Genomic DNA, 17173 nt, shown 5'->3' on the forward strand with positions numbered 1-17173 from the left:
ATTTTCCACTTAGTATTTTTGGACCATGATTGACTGAATAACTGAAACTACAGATAAGAAGGGACACTACTGTACAGGGTTATTTATTAAACTACCATTTGTAACAGAAAAAAAGATTGGAAATGAACTACACGTCCATTAATAGGGGACTGGTGGCCAAGGTGGCTCATGTCTGTAATCCCAGCACTTTGGGAGGCCAAGGAAGGAGAATCAGTTCAGCCAGGAGTTCAAGACCAGCCTGGGAAACATAGCAAGACCTCATGGCAGGGTGTGATGGGACACACTGAAGGCCTAATTACTGAGGAGGCTGGTGGGGGCGGGGATTGCTTGAGCCCAGGTGCCCAAAGCTGCAGTGAGACGTAATCACAGCACTGCACTCCAGCCTGGGTGACAGAGCAAGACTCTAGCTCTAAAAACAAACAAACAAACAAACAAACAAACAACAGGTTAATGGTGAAGAGACTTATGGAATATCTAAACGGAACACTGTGCAAAAAAATAAAAGAATGAAAAACTCTCTATGTACTGATACAGAGAATGCTCCAAAATTTATGGCAAGACTAGAAAAACCAAGATGTTTGGAAACAGTATGCCTGGTATGGTACTATTTGTGAATAAAGGGTGGATGAAGAATATGTGTTTCTATTTGCTTATATATGCATAAAATATCTAAAAATATATACAAAAAACTAATAAACTAGTAACAATGGTTTAGAAATTGAGGGGCTAGAAGGCATGAAAGGAAAACCTTTCACTGAATTCTCTTTTTTATTTGCTTATTTTTAAAACCATGTGACTATATCAACCACTCAAAAACTAATTAAAAAGGATTTGAAGCAAAATCTTGACCTCTGTGAAATCCAGGTGGGAGGAACGTGGTATCTTATGCTACTCTTGGCACTCCTGTATGTGTTTGTGGTATGGAACAGATTTGGAAGAAAGGACAGACAGTCTAAAGATTCAGGGAAAGGCCCTGGGAATAGTGATACCTAAGACCTGAAGGATAAATAGTTACCAAAGCAAAAGAAGAAAGAAAAGGGTGTTCCAGGCTGAGAGCACAGGAAATGTGAGAAAAGTGACAGAGAATGTGGCATATTACAAAAACCAAAAAATAAATCAGTGTGACTAGAGTAAAGAGGAGAAAGAATGGCCTGGGTGGGAACCAGATCCTAGAAAGCACCGATGCCATGGTAAGAAGTCTACGTTTCATTTTAGCTATAAGGGCAAGTCAAAACTGGTTTAAAGTAGGGAAAACAGGCTGGGCACAGTGGCTCATACCTATAATCCCAGCACTTCAGGAGGCCAAGGTGGGTGGATCACCTGAGGTCAAGAGTTCAAGACCAGCCTGACCAACATGGCAAAACCCCATCTCTACTAAAAATGTAAAAATTAGCCGGGCATAGTGATGCATGCCTGTAAACCCAGCTACTCAGGAGGCTGAGGCAGGAGAATCACTTAAACCCAGGAGGTGGAGGTTACAGTGAGCCAAAACTGCGCCATTGCACTCCAACCTGCATGTCGGGGCAAGACTCCATCTCAAGGGAAAAAAAGGTGGGGGGGGGGGGAATAGCAACAACAGACTGTTCTAGTGAAAGCTCACTTGGCTGCAGGGAAAAGAATGGTGCTGGCAGGTGGATGGAATCAGACACTCGAGGTTAGAGGACTCTTTCTAGTAAGACAAGTCATAACAATGAGGTAAAGTGAAAGGCAGCAAATAAAAACGTATTAAGATGTGGTGAATCCAGATAATTTACTGTCTGATTCAGTGTGGGGAAAGACGGAGAGAGGAGTGCCCCAGATTTATGACTTAAGCAAATGGGTAAATTTAGGGCCAATTTTACAAAGAATGGTAAAAGTAGAAGAGTTGAGAAGGAAGTGAAAATGACATCAGCTTATGTGCAATTTTACCACTGCACATTGTTGAGACTTTCAAGGTGACATTTATAGTAAACAATGAGAAAGGCCCTAGGGTTCAGAAGTGAAGTCTAAGTCAGAAGTTGCAACTGAGGAACAACTGGCATAAAGATGGTGACTGCAGGCCCTGGCAGGTGTGGCTGAAATCACCCAGGAAACATTAAAGGGAGCAGGACAGGAACACAGGTCACACCTCGAGGAACAACCAGGTTTCAGAGGTGAGTAGAAGAAAAAACCCAGAGACAGGGGAACATCCTGCCAAGGAAACCAGCAGTGAGCATTTCAAAGAGTAGGGAAAAGTCAACATTGCCAAATGAAGTTGTAGAATGCAGAAAGACAGCATTAGGGTGTCCAGTGGGCTCATGAATAAAGGCCACCACTGACCCTGGCAGGGGTGCTGGAAGGCAGGAAGTAAGTAGAATAGGCAAGGAGGTCTTCAGAGTAGAGGCAAAGACACCACAGGTAGCAGAAGTGTAGGGAAAGAAAGACAGGGGACACACAAAGGTGCTGCTTAAGATGGAAACGGCCTGAGAATGAGGAAATGCCGATTAACAGAAAGAGCCAAAAGAGGGAAGGCTGAAGACACAGGAACCGAGGAAGACCAAAGGGCAAAGGCCCCATGAAAGCAGGAGAGAGGCGATCAGGGCACTGAGTGCGCTTGGCCTTAGGCAAAAACAAACACATTGCTTCTAACAAAAAAAGGGGTAGAGGAGAAGTGGACAGTGCCATGTAGGCAGGATCATGTATTCAATGCTACAAAGTAAAAGGAATTCATGTCTGAAGACTCTTCCTTACAAAGCAAAGAGTGGGTGACAACAGAGAAGGGGGGGCAAAGTTTCTAAGAGTAGAAAAGTTTGAAACAATTATTAGAATAGGAGACGAAGGGACAACTTGGGAACTGCCCAGCAGAGGTTGGTGAATATGAATAGTGCTGACAAACGGCTACATGTGGGACCTCCTCCAGCACCATTCAGCTGCCCGAGTCACAAGAACGGAGTGCTCTTAATTAACCACAGTTTTACTCATCCACAAAATACCACACTGGCCTCTCACCATCCAGCAAAACTCAGCATGAACCAACTTACAACTTTATTAGGTTATGTAAATATTTTTGCCATCACCATGCGCTTCCTCAAATTTTGAAAAAGTACTTACCTGGATCCTCTTCAACAGGTTTAAAAACAAAAAAACAAAAAAATAAAAACACAAAAAACAAGAAAGAGAGGCTAATATCAAACCAGAAACGGATTCAGAATCCAGGACTACAAGTGCTAAAAAAATCATGGGAGGAAGCAGAGTCGAGTCATGAAGATCATGACCCAAGAAAATTTACTCAACCCACGAAGTCTCAGCTTCCACTGTAAAATGGGAATCAAAAAAGCATGAGGCTCAAAATGCTGCTTCGGTAAATGAGATAAAGGAAAAAACTGTTTGAAACAACAACTGCTATGCCCCCAGTGAGTGTTAGCCACTTCTAGACAAAGAGAAAGAGAACTACAGGACAATGTGCTTCTCTATGATAAATACTGACATTTCCTTAGACATGAGAACGTCATGAACCTTTAGGGTAAATGAAACGGTCATTCTAAAGGCACCTGGCATCCAGTGCTGCTCCACCTGAGCACGGCAGGTGACACAAGCAAATGAACCATGTGCGAGCTCACCTGGGGACTGTGTGTCTCACAGTCCATGGCCTGCACAGCAGCTGTGAAGTGCCCGCCGCTGTGCCGATGCTGGTGCGTCGGATCTGACCGGGCTCTCCCACTGTTGCTTGTCCCCGATGAGCCACCTGAAACATCACAACACAAAATAATACAACTGTGAGTTTAAAATTCATTTTGTTCAAATGTATACTCCAAAGCTATACCGTTAAAACTGAAAGTATTCAAAACACACACAAAATCTCCAATATTAACTTGAAAGTGTATCATGAAGTCTTCATATTCTCTGACTAAAAAACCAGGTTCTCTCTCATCCACCACTGAACTAAAATACAATGAAGTCTGGTTAAGGTAGGGGAAAACTAAAGCAATGTGGACAAAAATTCCATTTAAGAAGTAATTTAAAATGCTGGTTAATAAATAGATTTCCTTTCGGTATCAAATTCCACCAGGGAGGCCGTCTTGGAGGCCGGGGCACCTCAGGGAAGGACGCCGGCATCAGCACCGTTGTGGGGTACGGGGATGGGAAAAAACAAATAAATAAAAAATAAAAAAAATAAATAGATTTCCAACTGCCAACCAGAATTTATTACATGCTTAACTGATACTGGAGCTTTGGGGGAGATGAATTTACAATTAACTATAAAAGAACAGATTTAAGTAAAGTAACTGTTCCCTACCCTATTAAAAAATTTAATAAACACTTTTAAATAATCCCACTTTATAAAGAAAACACATCCCAAGCCTAATCAAACCGCAGTCTCACAGACCTGAGCTTGACGATGTGCTGGAGGTGGTGCCCGAAGACTGGGACTGCTCCATGGCGGGACTTGTAGACACACTATTACTTGTATTTGTACCTTCATCAGCTGTTTTCTTGAAGAAACTGTGCTGCAGGGCATAATAAGGTTGAATTCGTGTTTTGGGGTCATAATCAAGCATCCTTAAAATGAGGTCTTTGAACTTCAAGTAGTCAGCGACCGTATGACCTGACTCCCCAGCACGCCGCCCACCAGGTCCTCCTGTTTCTACTCCAAGAATATTATGAAGTTTACGGGATCCTGGTGGTTTGTACTCCTGTAAGAGAGAAGATAAAAGGCTTTCTCTAAATTTGGTGGAATATATAAACACTTACAAAATCTAACTTCAAATATGTTTAAATATATTATATGTTGAGGCCTTTATTAACAAGGACCCATCATAGTTAAATCCTCTGCCTTTTCACACATTACTATACCAAATGCACAGTTAGTTACAGTTCAATGTAATTCTGAGACCAAAAATGGTAAGATAAAGATCATCTAGCCCAGGGGTCAGTAAACTATGGCCTGATACAGAGCCCGGTTTTGCACAGTTCTAGCTACAAATGGTTTTTCTGTTTTCAAAGGTTGTAAAAACAAGCAAGCAAGTAAGTAAGTAAACAAAAACAAAAAATATGCAACAGAGACCTATAAGGAAGAAAGCATTTTCTCTCGTCCTTTATAGAGAGCAAGCATACCCCTGCCCAGCCCCGGCTGGAAGCCTCTTTCCTGCCTAACTGTGTATCCTCAGCACCTGCTACACTTCCTTTAGCAACAGTGGTCCAAGAAAGAAAGCTATGGCAATCACACCAAGGATGTTCTACACAAAAAGGCACTGGTCTAACTCTACCTACTTATACTAGATAAAAAGAAAATTATGTATGCTTCCCTTCAGAAAACTCTATGTAATAATAACATGTGCTGAGATTTCCCGAAAACTCATTTTTTGATATGTAATAGTATAATCCTTAAAACCTCTATAAATATTGAATTTATTAAGAATAGCACCACCAGACTTTGGCTTCTAGTTAAAATGCAAAAATACGTGAGATGGCTGTTTTCTCTTAGAAGCAAAAACAAGCCAGGTAAGTCATAAAATCACTGTCTTTTAAAGACCAATCAGAGAGCTGTCCCAGGATCCAGAGTTGGAACAAGAATCCCTGGAATTCTACAAAATGAAAAGCCTCTCCAGGAAGAGACCTACAGTGGGAGAAGGAGCAGGCATGCCACAGATGAGCGAGAAGACTCCAGCCCAAGTCTGAACCAACTTCTGACGGCCACGTGTGGACAGACAGAAGGATGGGGGAATGCAGCAGGGGGAAGGTGATCTCCCAGGCACAGACAGTTAGGACTGGGGCTGCTGGCTGGGCAGTAATGTATAGAGACCTTTAGATTTTCCCTGGTTCTGAAGATACAAACACTGCTGAAGGCAATGTCCTCATTCCAGCTCAAAACATATGAAGACAGCAGTGAATAGAATCTAAGTAAAACAAGCAAAGCCCAGAGTCAGTGAAGCTACGAAAGAGATCAACTCAGCCCGACAGGAGGGGCCTGACAAGAGTAACAGGCCTCTTTCTGGGGGAAAATATGGTCCACTTCCATCTTTAACTGTTCTTAAGCACAGGAAGTTTAGCACACATTTAAAAATTACATTTTTTACAAAATGATGTCCAAAATCACATGAAAAGGAAAACAAAAAGCCAGTAGAAAATACACACACATAAATGGTGCAGATGTTGAAAGCAGCAGACTAGCATTTTAAAATAATTATGATACTTTTTACAAATTATGATAATTAAACAATTTAGTTCAAAAGGTGGACAACATATGTAGAATTTCAAAAGAGAAAAACCGTATTAAAAAAAAAATAGAAATGCTAGAACTAAAAAATATAGGGTGGGCTCATGTCTATACACTCAGGTTAAGGTGGGAGGACTGCTTGAGCTCAGGAGTTCAAGACCAGCCTAGGCAACATAGCCAGACCCCGTCTCTACAAAAACTTTTAATAGCTAGGTATCGTAGTGGCACACTCTTGTAGTCCCAGCTACTTGGGAGGCTGAGGTGGAAGAACTGCTTGAGCCCAGGAAGTCAAGGCTACAATGAGCTATGATCACACCATTATACTTGAGCCTGGGCGACAGAGTGAGATCCTGTTTCAAAAACAACGGTAACATCCCAAGAATCCATTTAATGGATTCAACAGCAGACTGCACTCAGCACGAAGCAACCACAACAACAATAACAACAACAAAATCAGTCAACCAGAAGATAGAAAAAGAAATTATCCAATTAAAAATACAAACAGAAAACAGAATGAATAAACCAGACAGAGACCTCTGGGATAATATTGAACACTATAACATACACATCACTAGAGAACTAGAAGAAAGATGAAAGCAGAACAAATATTTGGAAAGACTATGCCTGAGGACTTTCAAAAACTGATGAAAGAAATCAACCCACAGATCCAAGAAACTCAGTGAACTCCCAGGAGAATACATACAAAGAAAATCATACACAGGTAAAAATAGTCAAACTGCTGGAGATCAAACAAAGAGAAAATATTAAAATCAGCCAGAGGGCAAGGGAAAAAACAGTATATGCAGGGAAACAATGCTAAAAATAACCAGACTTCTCTTCAAAAACAGTGTAATCCAGAAAAAAAAGTCAATACATCTTTAAGCAATGTCATAACATCTTTTTTTTTTGCTGAAAGAAAAAAGTTAATCTGTAATTCCATATTCACTGGAAATATCTTCCAAAAAATAAAGGTAAACAAATATTTTCAGCTCAAAACCTACTGAGAGAATTCATCAGGATAACTTATTTATTATAAAATAAAAGTTAAATAAGGTCTTAAGGCTGAAGAAATGGAAGCCAGAAACTGCAAAAAGAAAGAACACCAGAAAAGGGCAAATATAAGCATAAATATAAAAGTTCTATTATCCTTATTTTATATGTGCTTTAAAATTTCTTTCAACATCTATTTTTTATTTAAACAGCCATTAATCTGTGAGGTTATAACATGCAAAAGTAATATGACGACAAATGCACAAGAAGTAGAAGGGGGTTATATAGAATCACATGGTTATCACGCTGTTTAACAAGCAATATATTATTATTTGAAGGTAAACTATGTTAAAGGTGTATATTATAAAAGGAACACAAACATGACACAGAGAAGTAAGCAAAAAAATCAGTACAGGAGATGAAATAAAATGCCAAAATGTATTCAATAAACCTCCCTCCAAAAAGACAGGAAAGAAGAAATAGGAAACAAAGAACAGGAAAGACAGAATACAAATAAGACAATAGTATAAAACCCAAAACTCTGAATAATAGGCTAAATACTAACAGAATAGATTAAGAAACGACCTGACCATATGTTGCACACAACATAAAAATCATCTGGCTGGGTGTAGTGGCTCACTCCTGTAATTCCAGCACTTTGGGAGGCTGAGGCAAACGGATGACAAGGTTAGGAGTTCAAGACCAGCCTAACCAATACGGTGAAAGCCCGTTTCTACTAAAAATACAAAAGTTAGTTGGGTGTGGTGGCATGTGCCTGTAATCCCAGCTAGTCAGGAGGCTGAGGCAAGAGAACCACTTGAACCGGAGGCAGAGATCATAGGGAGCTGAGATTGTGCCACTGGACTCCAGCCTGCGTGACAGAACGAGACTGTTTCAAAAAAAAATTATTTACATATAAAGGTATGCACGGGTTTAAAAAGTGAGTGAGAGAGTGAGAGACAGAGAGAGAGCGAGAGAGAGCGAGCACGTGTGTGAGAGTGTGTGTGTGTGTGTGTGTGTGTGTACATATGTTGGATATTTTTCTTCCAATGTATGTGTGTATCTTTTGTATCTACACACACACATACACACACACACACACACACACACACACCATGAAAATATCAAGAACACTAGTAACACTACAGTAATATCACACAAAGCAGGCTTAAAGATAAACATTACTGGAGATAAAGAGGGACATTTCACGATGATAAAAGGGTCAATTTATTAAGAAGTCATGACAACGCTAAACATGCACACACTTATTAACGAAGCTTCGAAAAACAAAAAGCAATGTTATAAAGGGAGTCTAAGACAAATCAATGAAGACTCCTCTCTCAGTTACTGACAGAATATACAGACACACACACAAAGATACAAAAGATATAAAGAAAATATCAAACAATTTATAGTTGGAGACCACTACACCAAACACAAAATACAATTCTTATCAAGTGCACATAAAACATTCACCAAGACACATCAGATGCTAAGCCATAAAACAAGTCTCAATTTTAAAGGACTGAAATCACATTCTGTGACCAAACTGCTACTAAACTAGAAATCAGTAAGATACCTAGAAAATCCTCAAATATTTTGAAATTATGTAACAAAATTCTAAATAATGACAGGTTAAAGAAGAAATCACAAGTTAAAAACATTTCAGAATGACTGTTAAAACATACAAAAAGTGCTCCAGTGCGGTGGCTCAAGCCTGTAGTACCAGCACTTTGGGAGGCTGAGGCGGGTGGATCAAAAGGTCAAGCGATCAAGACCATCCTGGCCAACATGGTGAAACCCTGTCTCTACTAAAAATACAAAAATTAGCTGGACATGGTGGTGTGCACCTGCAGTCCCAGCTACTCGGGAGGCTGAGGCAGGAGAATCACTTGAACCCAGGAGATGGAGGTTGCAGTGAGCTGAGATCACACCACTGCACTCCAGCCTGGTGACAGAATGAGACTGACTCTGTCTCTAAAAAAAATGGCTAGCTAGCTAGCTAGCTGCAGGATGCAGCTAAAGCAGTGCTTAGAGGAAAATTTATACCACTAAATTCTATAGTAGCAAAGAGGCTTAAAAATCAATGATCTAAGTTTCCACCTTTAAAAGAAGCTAGAAAAGGAGAAAATTCAACCCAAGTAAATGGACATAGTGAAGCGTAAAAAAACAGAATAGAAACTAGAACAAGAAAAGAAAAAAAGGAAAGAAATCAACAAAGTCAAAATCTGGTTGTTTGAAAAGATTAATAAACTTATCAACCCTGAGCAAGACTAGTTGGGGAAAAAACAAAGTATAAATGACCAGTATCAGGAATAAAAGAGAGCCTATTACTACAGATTTTCTAGATATTAAAAATATAGTAAAATATTTTTGATAATTTTATGCCAACAAATTCAACAATTTAGGTGAGAAAGAAAAGTTTCTGGAAAGACACAGCTTACCAAAACTAACTTGAAAATCTAGATACCCCTATTTTTATCAAAAAACATAAATTACAATTAAATAACCTTCTAACAAGAAATGCCCTAGGTTCTGATGGTTTCATCACTGAACTCCACTAAACATTACAAAAGAAGTAATGCTAACCAATCATATACCTTTTTTTTTTTTTAAAGAAAAATCAAGAAAGAATATTTCCTAATAGTTTCACAAGTCCAGCATAATCCTAAAATCAAATCCTAATGATGGTATTATTAATAATATTTTAGACAAATATCCACCAATGATATAGAAACAAAATTCCTTACCAAGAGATCAGCAAATTGAACTGAGCAATATATATAAGGGACTTGATAGGGCTGGGAGGCTTAACATTCAAAAAATTAATGTATTTTACCACAAAATTGGGAGAAAAATCATACGATGATCCCTATAGATGCAGAAAAACTGGAACCATATTCAAAACCCATTCATGGTATTAAAAAAGCAAAAAAGGCATACAACTGAAAATATAAAACTGTCTTTATTCACGGAGTGTAAGATTGCTTAAGTAGAAAGCCCTATCAAATTTCAACAACAAAAACACAGTCATCCTTCAGTATACACAGGGATTGGTTCCAGGACACTGCCCCTCCCCCAAATATACTAAAATCCACATATACTCAAGCTCCACAGGAGGCCGTGCAGAATCCACATACGTGACAAGTTGGCCCTCATATACAGGTTTCAAATCCAGGGAATACTGTATTTTTGATTACAGAGGGTTGGCTGCATTTGTCGAAAAAAATTTGCACACAAGTGAACATGGGCAGTTCAAATCTTTACTGTTCGAAGGTCAACTGTTAGAACAGGTAAATTTAGCAAGGTCTTAGGATACAAAAATCAGTTGTATTTCTATATACCAGAAATGAAAAATTAGGAAATTATACATTTTAAATGCCACTTAACTTCTAAAAAATTAAAAACTTAGGAATAAAGTGAGCAAGATATGTGAGACTTCTGCATTAAAAACTGTAAAACACTGCTGAGAGATTTTAAGTCCTAAATAAATGGAGAGATAACCCATCTTTATAGAGTGGAAGACTTAATATTGTTAAGATGTCCATTTTCCTAAATGAAACCCCAATTACAACCCAAATCAAAATGTTAGCACTATTTTTTGGTAGAAATTTACAAGTTGATTCTAAAATTCACATATGAATAGAAAGGACCTAGAACAGAAAATATATCAATAGGAAAAAGCAATTGCTTTCAGTAAATACTGTTGCAACTACTAGGTAAGCAAAGGGAAGAAAATGAACTTCAACCCTTTCACCCTGTTCCATACTCAAAAATTAATTCAAGACAGACCATGGAATCCTAACTGTAAAAGGCAGAATAAAATTTTAAAAACTTTCAGAAGAAAACAAGAGTATCTTCACAAACTTGAAGATGGCAAAGATTTTTTAGGATAGGAAAGAGCACCCCAAAAAAAAAAAAAGTTGACAAATACAACTTCATCAATATTAAAACTCCCTATTCATCAAAAGATAACATATTAAGAGAGAAACAGGCAAGCCACAGTCTAGGAAAATACACTGACATATATGTGACAAAAAATTAATGACAAAGGACTACTAGATCATTAAACAACTCAGAGAAGATATATGAAAGGCTAATAAGCATATGAAAAGGTGGTCTGCATCACTGCACTGCCTGAAGAAATGCAAATCAAATCACGATGTATCAACTACAGAATGGCTAAAACCCAACAGACAAGCCATATCAAATGGTGAGGATGTCATGCAGCTGAAACCCTCGTGCATCATGAGAATATAAAATGATAAAACAACTTTGGATAACTGGCGGTTTTTCTTGTGAAGGTAAACATATACCCTGTAACCTGGCAATTCTACTCTTAAGACTATGCTGTCAGAGTAGCCTTATTCATAATAGTCCCAAATTGGGAACAAACCAAATGACCACTTACAAGTGAATATAAATTATGATATGTTCATTCAATGAAATATCTTGAAGCAATAAAATCAATTCCTGAGACATACAACAATACTGATGAATTTCCAAAAACAATGTATTTGTTGAATGAAGAAAAACCAAGACTAAACAATAAATACTATAAGGCTCCATTTATACAAAGTTTACAAAAAGGCAAAGCTAATCTTTGCTATGACTGAAATCAGAAAGCAGTGGGATAACAGAAAAGGGTCGCAAGAGGATTTGAGATAGAAATCTTTCATACTGGTTTAGACAGGAGGAACAATGTTGTATATAAAGGTGAAAACAAGCTCAACACTAAAAATGTGCATCTTACAATATACAAATTATACTTCAAAAAATAGCATCATTTATTGTCTTACTTCTTCATTCTCCACCTCTACCAAGAAAATAATACATAGTAAGTATTGAACTAATTACTGGAAAACCCTAATATAGAACTTTTGAAATATAAAATGAGAAATTAAAAGTAAAAATATCATTAAATCACAAAGACAGCCAATGAAAGTATATGCACCTCTATTTATATCTCTGGTTAAAATTCCCAGTGTATCCTTTGTAATGTAATTATTTGATTTTGTTACAGAATTTCTCTCTTAAAAGCAAAATACACCAGGCACAGTGGCTCATGCCTGTAATCCCAGCACTTTGGGAGGCGTGCGGATCATGAGGTCAAGAGATTGAGACCAACATGGTAAAATCCCATCTCTCCTAAAAAAAAACATAGATACAAAAATTAGCTGGGCGTGGTGGTGCGCGCCAGTAATCCGAACTACTCGGGAGGCTGAGACAGGAGAATCGCTTGAACCCAGGAGGTGGAGGTTGCAATGAACCGAGACCGCACCATTGCACTCCAGCCTGGACGACAGAGCAAGACTCTATCTCAAAAATAAATAAATAAATAAATATTTCCTATTTTTAAAAGTTAAGTTACTTAAGTCAATAGCTCAGTGTGACTAAAAGAATCTCATAAAAATCTAGTGTCAATTCACATGTATTAAATGTACATTAAGATACCCACTTCCAATTTTAAAAGGGAAAAGAGAATCTACTCATTTCTGAAATGCCCCCACTCCAAATAACTAAAAACAATAATACCTATAGATCAATTTGAAAGAAATAATAGGTCACTGTGGTTTTATGAGGCAAGAGATTTAGGAAATGGAAATGGGATGTTTTACTGAGGAAATAAAATAGCAGAAGCAAAATATAAATAAATAAATCTGAAATGGAGAGAGCAGCAGCCTGTATCACAGAGAGAGACAGCATAAAAGAGATTTAATTTCCTCTCCATGCTAATTCAAACTGGTAGGAACTCCTCTGAATGCTGGTGGAGCTAGTAAGGATTCCCAGGCTAAGTTTTGGTTACACAGAAAACGGGCCAGGATTAATGAGCTATGTGGATAAAGGAAAAACAAGGGCCCAGGAGGTCTCAATGGCATTTTCCGTCCTTTCCTTATGGGGAGTAGGCATAATTTAGCAGCTGGAAACTGCACTGCCTATAGCTTTAGAGAACATGGCAGAATGCAATAACTTACAAATCAGTTTTGAAAGATACAATTAGATGTGTGTTTTTAAATATTCTAAAGAAAATCATTTAATATTAAAAGTTATGACTCCATAGCTACGTGGAGGTGAATTAAGGCAATCAACCATCATCTTCAGTTCACTGAAAATGACACCTGGTGGCAGCACCACTAAAATGCAAGGGAAAAATAACTGAAGCAAAAATAAACTCTTAAATCTTTTAAATGCAGAACTACAATCACAAGGTGACTTAGATATGTGTACGTGCGGGGGGAGGTCATATTCAATCACATATTTATACATTATATTCATCATTCAATATTAGGATCAAACTAAATTACAAAACATGATTACAGATCTATGAAACAAAAGTAAAAATCAAGATGCAAAATTAGCATCATTTACTCTATTAAACTGACATAGTTTAGTTATCTTTAAACAAAGTCCTCAGCTAAAAGAAAGTTACTAAAACAAACCTAATGTTATAAAAACCTCACTTTTAAAGATTTTGGAGATGTGAAATTTCTGCTAAGTCACTGAGCAGGAATGTGACTCTATCAATGGATAGTTAGTATCCTTGGAAAAAAATCCCATACTACTTAAGCCAAAAATCATCTTCTCACATATTTTACCAAATGAACTTTAAAAAAAAATCATTTACTGCAACTGTGACTTCTGTTCACAGCTGAAGTAATTAACTGTGACATCACTACATGCCCAAGCTGTAAGTAGCAAAAGGTCAAACTTACGAATTCTACTGCTGAAACCAAACATGGTGATGTGATCAGCTGCCTCAAAAGGCAGGCATAGTTTTTAAAATGAACTCTGACCATTAATCAAACCCTGGTCCATACCTGATAGTTCAGGTCAAACTGTATTCAACTTCCGAACAAAGTATCTACCTAAGTTATCAATAAAATTGTTAACTGAAACACACTGATTTCAAGTAAAGCAAAATGAGCTATAAAAAGACAGGTATGGTAAAGAAACTTAATGAAGGTTCAAAACGTATATATCCTTATTTTACCCGTTTTCCATCTTTGGTCTTCTTTAAGTTCCAAGAGCCATCTGGCAACTTCTCAAAGAACTTTCTTGCTTTTGGTGCTTGGTCAAGAATATGAGCAGGTGGAATACCCAGAACTTCCACTATTTTATTCATCTGATCTACCTGTATTAAAAATAAAAACAATAAAACCTGTAATTTCTACTATACATCTACTCCTGCTCATCAAGTCACGCATCACTCATTCATTCATAAATAAATTGCACGTCGCCTATGTGTCAGGCACTCCTCCAGACATCCAGCTTACAGTAATGAACAAACAAGAAAGGCCCTACCTTCCTTGAGCCAAATACCCCACAGAAGGGAAGACAGTTAATTAACAAACACATTATGTCAGGTAGCCACAGATACAACGTTGAACAGTAAGGAAAGATGAGAGGAAGTTTTAAAGCTTCCGTTTCTGTAGAATTTTATTTTATAAAACTTTTTTCTTTACGTATTATTGAGATAGGTTCTCTGTTACTCAGGGTGGAGGGCAATGGTGCAGTCACAGCTTACTTCAGCCTCAACCTCCCAGGCTCAAGTGATACTCCCACCTTAGCCTCCAGAGTAGCTAGGAATACAGGCATGCACCATCACACCCAGCTATATATATATTTTTAAGATGGAGTCTTGCTCTATTGCCCAGGCTGAAGTGCAGTGGTGCAATCTCAGCTCACTGCAACCTCTGACTGCCAGGTACAAGTGATTCTCCTGCCTCAGCCTCCCGAATAGCTGGGACTACAGGCAGATTTTTTAGTCAAGACAGGGTTTCACCACCTTGGTCAGACTGGTCTTGAACTCTCGACCTCAAATGGTCCACCCACCTCGGCCTCCCAAAGAGCTGGAATTACTGCTATGAGTCACCACGCCCGGCTAATTTAAAAATCTTTTTGTGGAGATGGAGTTTTGTCATGTTGCCTATGCTGGTCTCAAACTCTGGGTCAAGCAATCCCCTCCCACTTCAACCTCCCAAAGTGCTGGGATTATAGGCGTTGAGTTACAGCACCCGGCCCAGTTTTCAGAGGATATTAAATACCCACTAAAAACAAAAAATCCCAGAGGCTTAATAGAGCATGGACCTAATAAGTATTTTTTTTTTAAAGTACAGATTCATTCACTCATACTGAGTGTGCCTATTACATGCTAGGAACCATGCTCAGTGGTAGAATACAATAAACAAAACATACAAAAACCCCTGCCAAAAAGTTGTTTATGTTATAGTGGGAAGAGAACAACAATAAATAATTTTTTTTTTTTTTTTTTTTTTTTTGAGACCGAGTCTGGCTCTGTCTCCCAGGCTGGAGTCCAGTGGCGCGATCTTGGCTCACTGCAATCTCCACCTCCTGGGTTCAAGCAATTCTCCTGCCTCAGCATCCCTAGTAACTGGGGCTACAGGCACACGACACCACCTTTGGCTAACTTTTGTATTTTTAGTAGAGATGGGGTTTCAGCTTGTTGGCCAAGCTGGTCTCAAACTCCTAACCTCAAGTGATCTGCCCGCCTTGGCCTCCCAACGTGCTGGGATTACAGGTGTGAGCCACCACAGCCGGCGGTATCAATAAATAATCAAATACATGATGTCAGATGCTGACTAAGAACTATGGGATGGGGATAAGGGGGACGCAACCATAAGCGGGGTATATAGTTTCACTGAGAAGGTGGCATCAGAGCAAACACTAACATCAGCAAGGGAAGGAACCAAGTGCTATCTCAGAAGACAGCATTTTAGGCACAGGAAATAAGAAATGCAAAGGGCCTAGTATGGGCCTATGGCATTTGCCAGGGACCACAGAGTGAGGGGAGAAGGAGAGACTAGGTGTTGGTGAGAGAATTGGCATCAGAGGGAGTAAGAACTTGTGAGCTACTCAAAGGACCTCGGCTTTTACAATGAGTAACATGGGAAACCATTGAGGTTTTTTAATATCATTTAAGCCCAAGAAAGAAACTAATTTACATAGTAGGATTCATACTAAAACAAAAACAAACTATGGCAGTTACTATCAAAGAGCAGCTCACCAGCTGAAGCTGAAATGAATTAAAAGGAGCTGGGAGCAGTGGCTCACGCCTGTAAACTCAGCACTTTGGGAGGCTGAAGCAGGTGGACCACTTGAGATCAGAAGTTCAAGACCAGCCTGGCCAATAAGGTGAAACACCATCTGTAGTAAAAATACAAAAATTAGCCGGGCATGGTGGTGCTTGCCTGTAATTCCAGCTACTCAGGAGGCTGAGGTACGAGAATTGTCTGAACCTGGGCAGCGGAGGTTGCAAGGAGCCAAGATCGAGCCACTGTACTTCAGCCTAGACAACAGAGCAAGACTCCGTCTCAAAAAAAAAAAAAAAAAAAAAAAAGAGTTAAAAGGTAAGGATGGAAGAGAAGTTTCTGACACCACACATTAATAGCTGCATCATCTGGCACAAGTCATTAATGCCTTTGGCCTTTCTCTTCTCATTTATAAATAAATAGACTGATCAAGATCTGCAATGGTCAATTTTTCTTTTGAAAACAAACAAAACCCCACAGGTGAATAGTTTATGAACAATGAAAGCCCAATTTATCTTACTGCAGAGAAGTGTGACTTGTCCCTGCCCACCCACTCACTGCCTCTGACCTTCAAAAATCTCCCAGAGCACAGACTGAAAACCTGCGGACTGTAGAACTGCACACAGTCTCTACAGCCCTACAATTCGATCATCTAGTTTACTCTAAATTATTCAGACTGAGTATCCATCAATCCAACTGATCATTACCTCTTCAACTCCAAATTATAATCTAAAAATTTAGAGTGATGTTTGTATCACTCTTCAGGATGGCCTTCATTTCTTTATTATCATCTTTAAGCTTTCTGTTATTGAGCTTAAAACCTGTAAAATTTGTGCCAAGATACTTAACACTTTCTAATTAACTGTTCTCCTTCATGAGCAGATTAAAATCCTACATTTCCTATCTCATAATTCTAAACTTAGTATTATATGACCACTGACAAATACGAAAAAATAGG

At 38.6% G+C, this 17173-nt stretch overlaps 1 protein-coding gene and 1 long non-coding RNA gene across 5 annotated transcripts in view; one reads left to right on the top strand and one right to left on the bottom strand.

The window, feature by feature from the left end:
* DYRK1A (dual specificity tyrosine phosphorylation regulated kinase 1A) overlaps positions 1 to 17173 on the bottom strand; it is a 138980-nt gene that overhangs the window by 5320 nt on the left and 116487 nt on the right. For all 4 annotated transcript variants that reach the window (XM_032276887.1, XM_032276886.1, XM_032276889.1 and 1 more), the window contains 3 exons: positions 14157 to 14297; positions 4346 to 4652; positions 3579 to 3703 (listed from right to left, as the gene is read on the bottom strand). In XM_032276887.1, coding sequence (XP_032132778.1) covers positions 3579 to 3703; positions 4346 to 4652; positions 14157 to 14297 — 573 coding nt within the window. The remainder of the gene's footprint in view (positions 1 to 3578; positions 3704 to 4345; positions 4653 to 14156; positions 14298 to 17173) is intronic.
* On the top strand, positions 8045 to 16916 carry LOC116550824. Its single transcript, XR_004268595.1, has 3 exons — positions 8045 to 8056; positions 14501 to 14503; positions 16830 to 16916. It is a non-coding gene; the product is annotated as an uncharacterized LOC116550824 (long non-coding RNA).

Source organism: Sapajus apella, unplaced genomic scaffold (genome assembly GCF_009761245.1).
Source record: "Sapajus apella isolate SASKATOON/1434 unplaced genomic scaffold, GSC_monkey_1.0 scaffold8, whole genome shotgun sequence".
Lineage (NCBI taxonomy): Eukaryota > Metazoa > Chordata > Mammalia > Primates > Cebidae > Sapajus > Sapajus apella.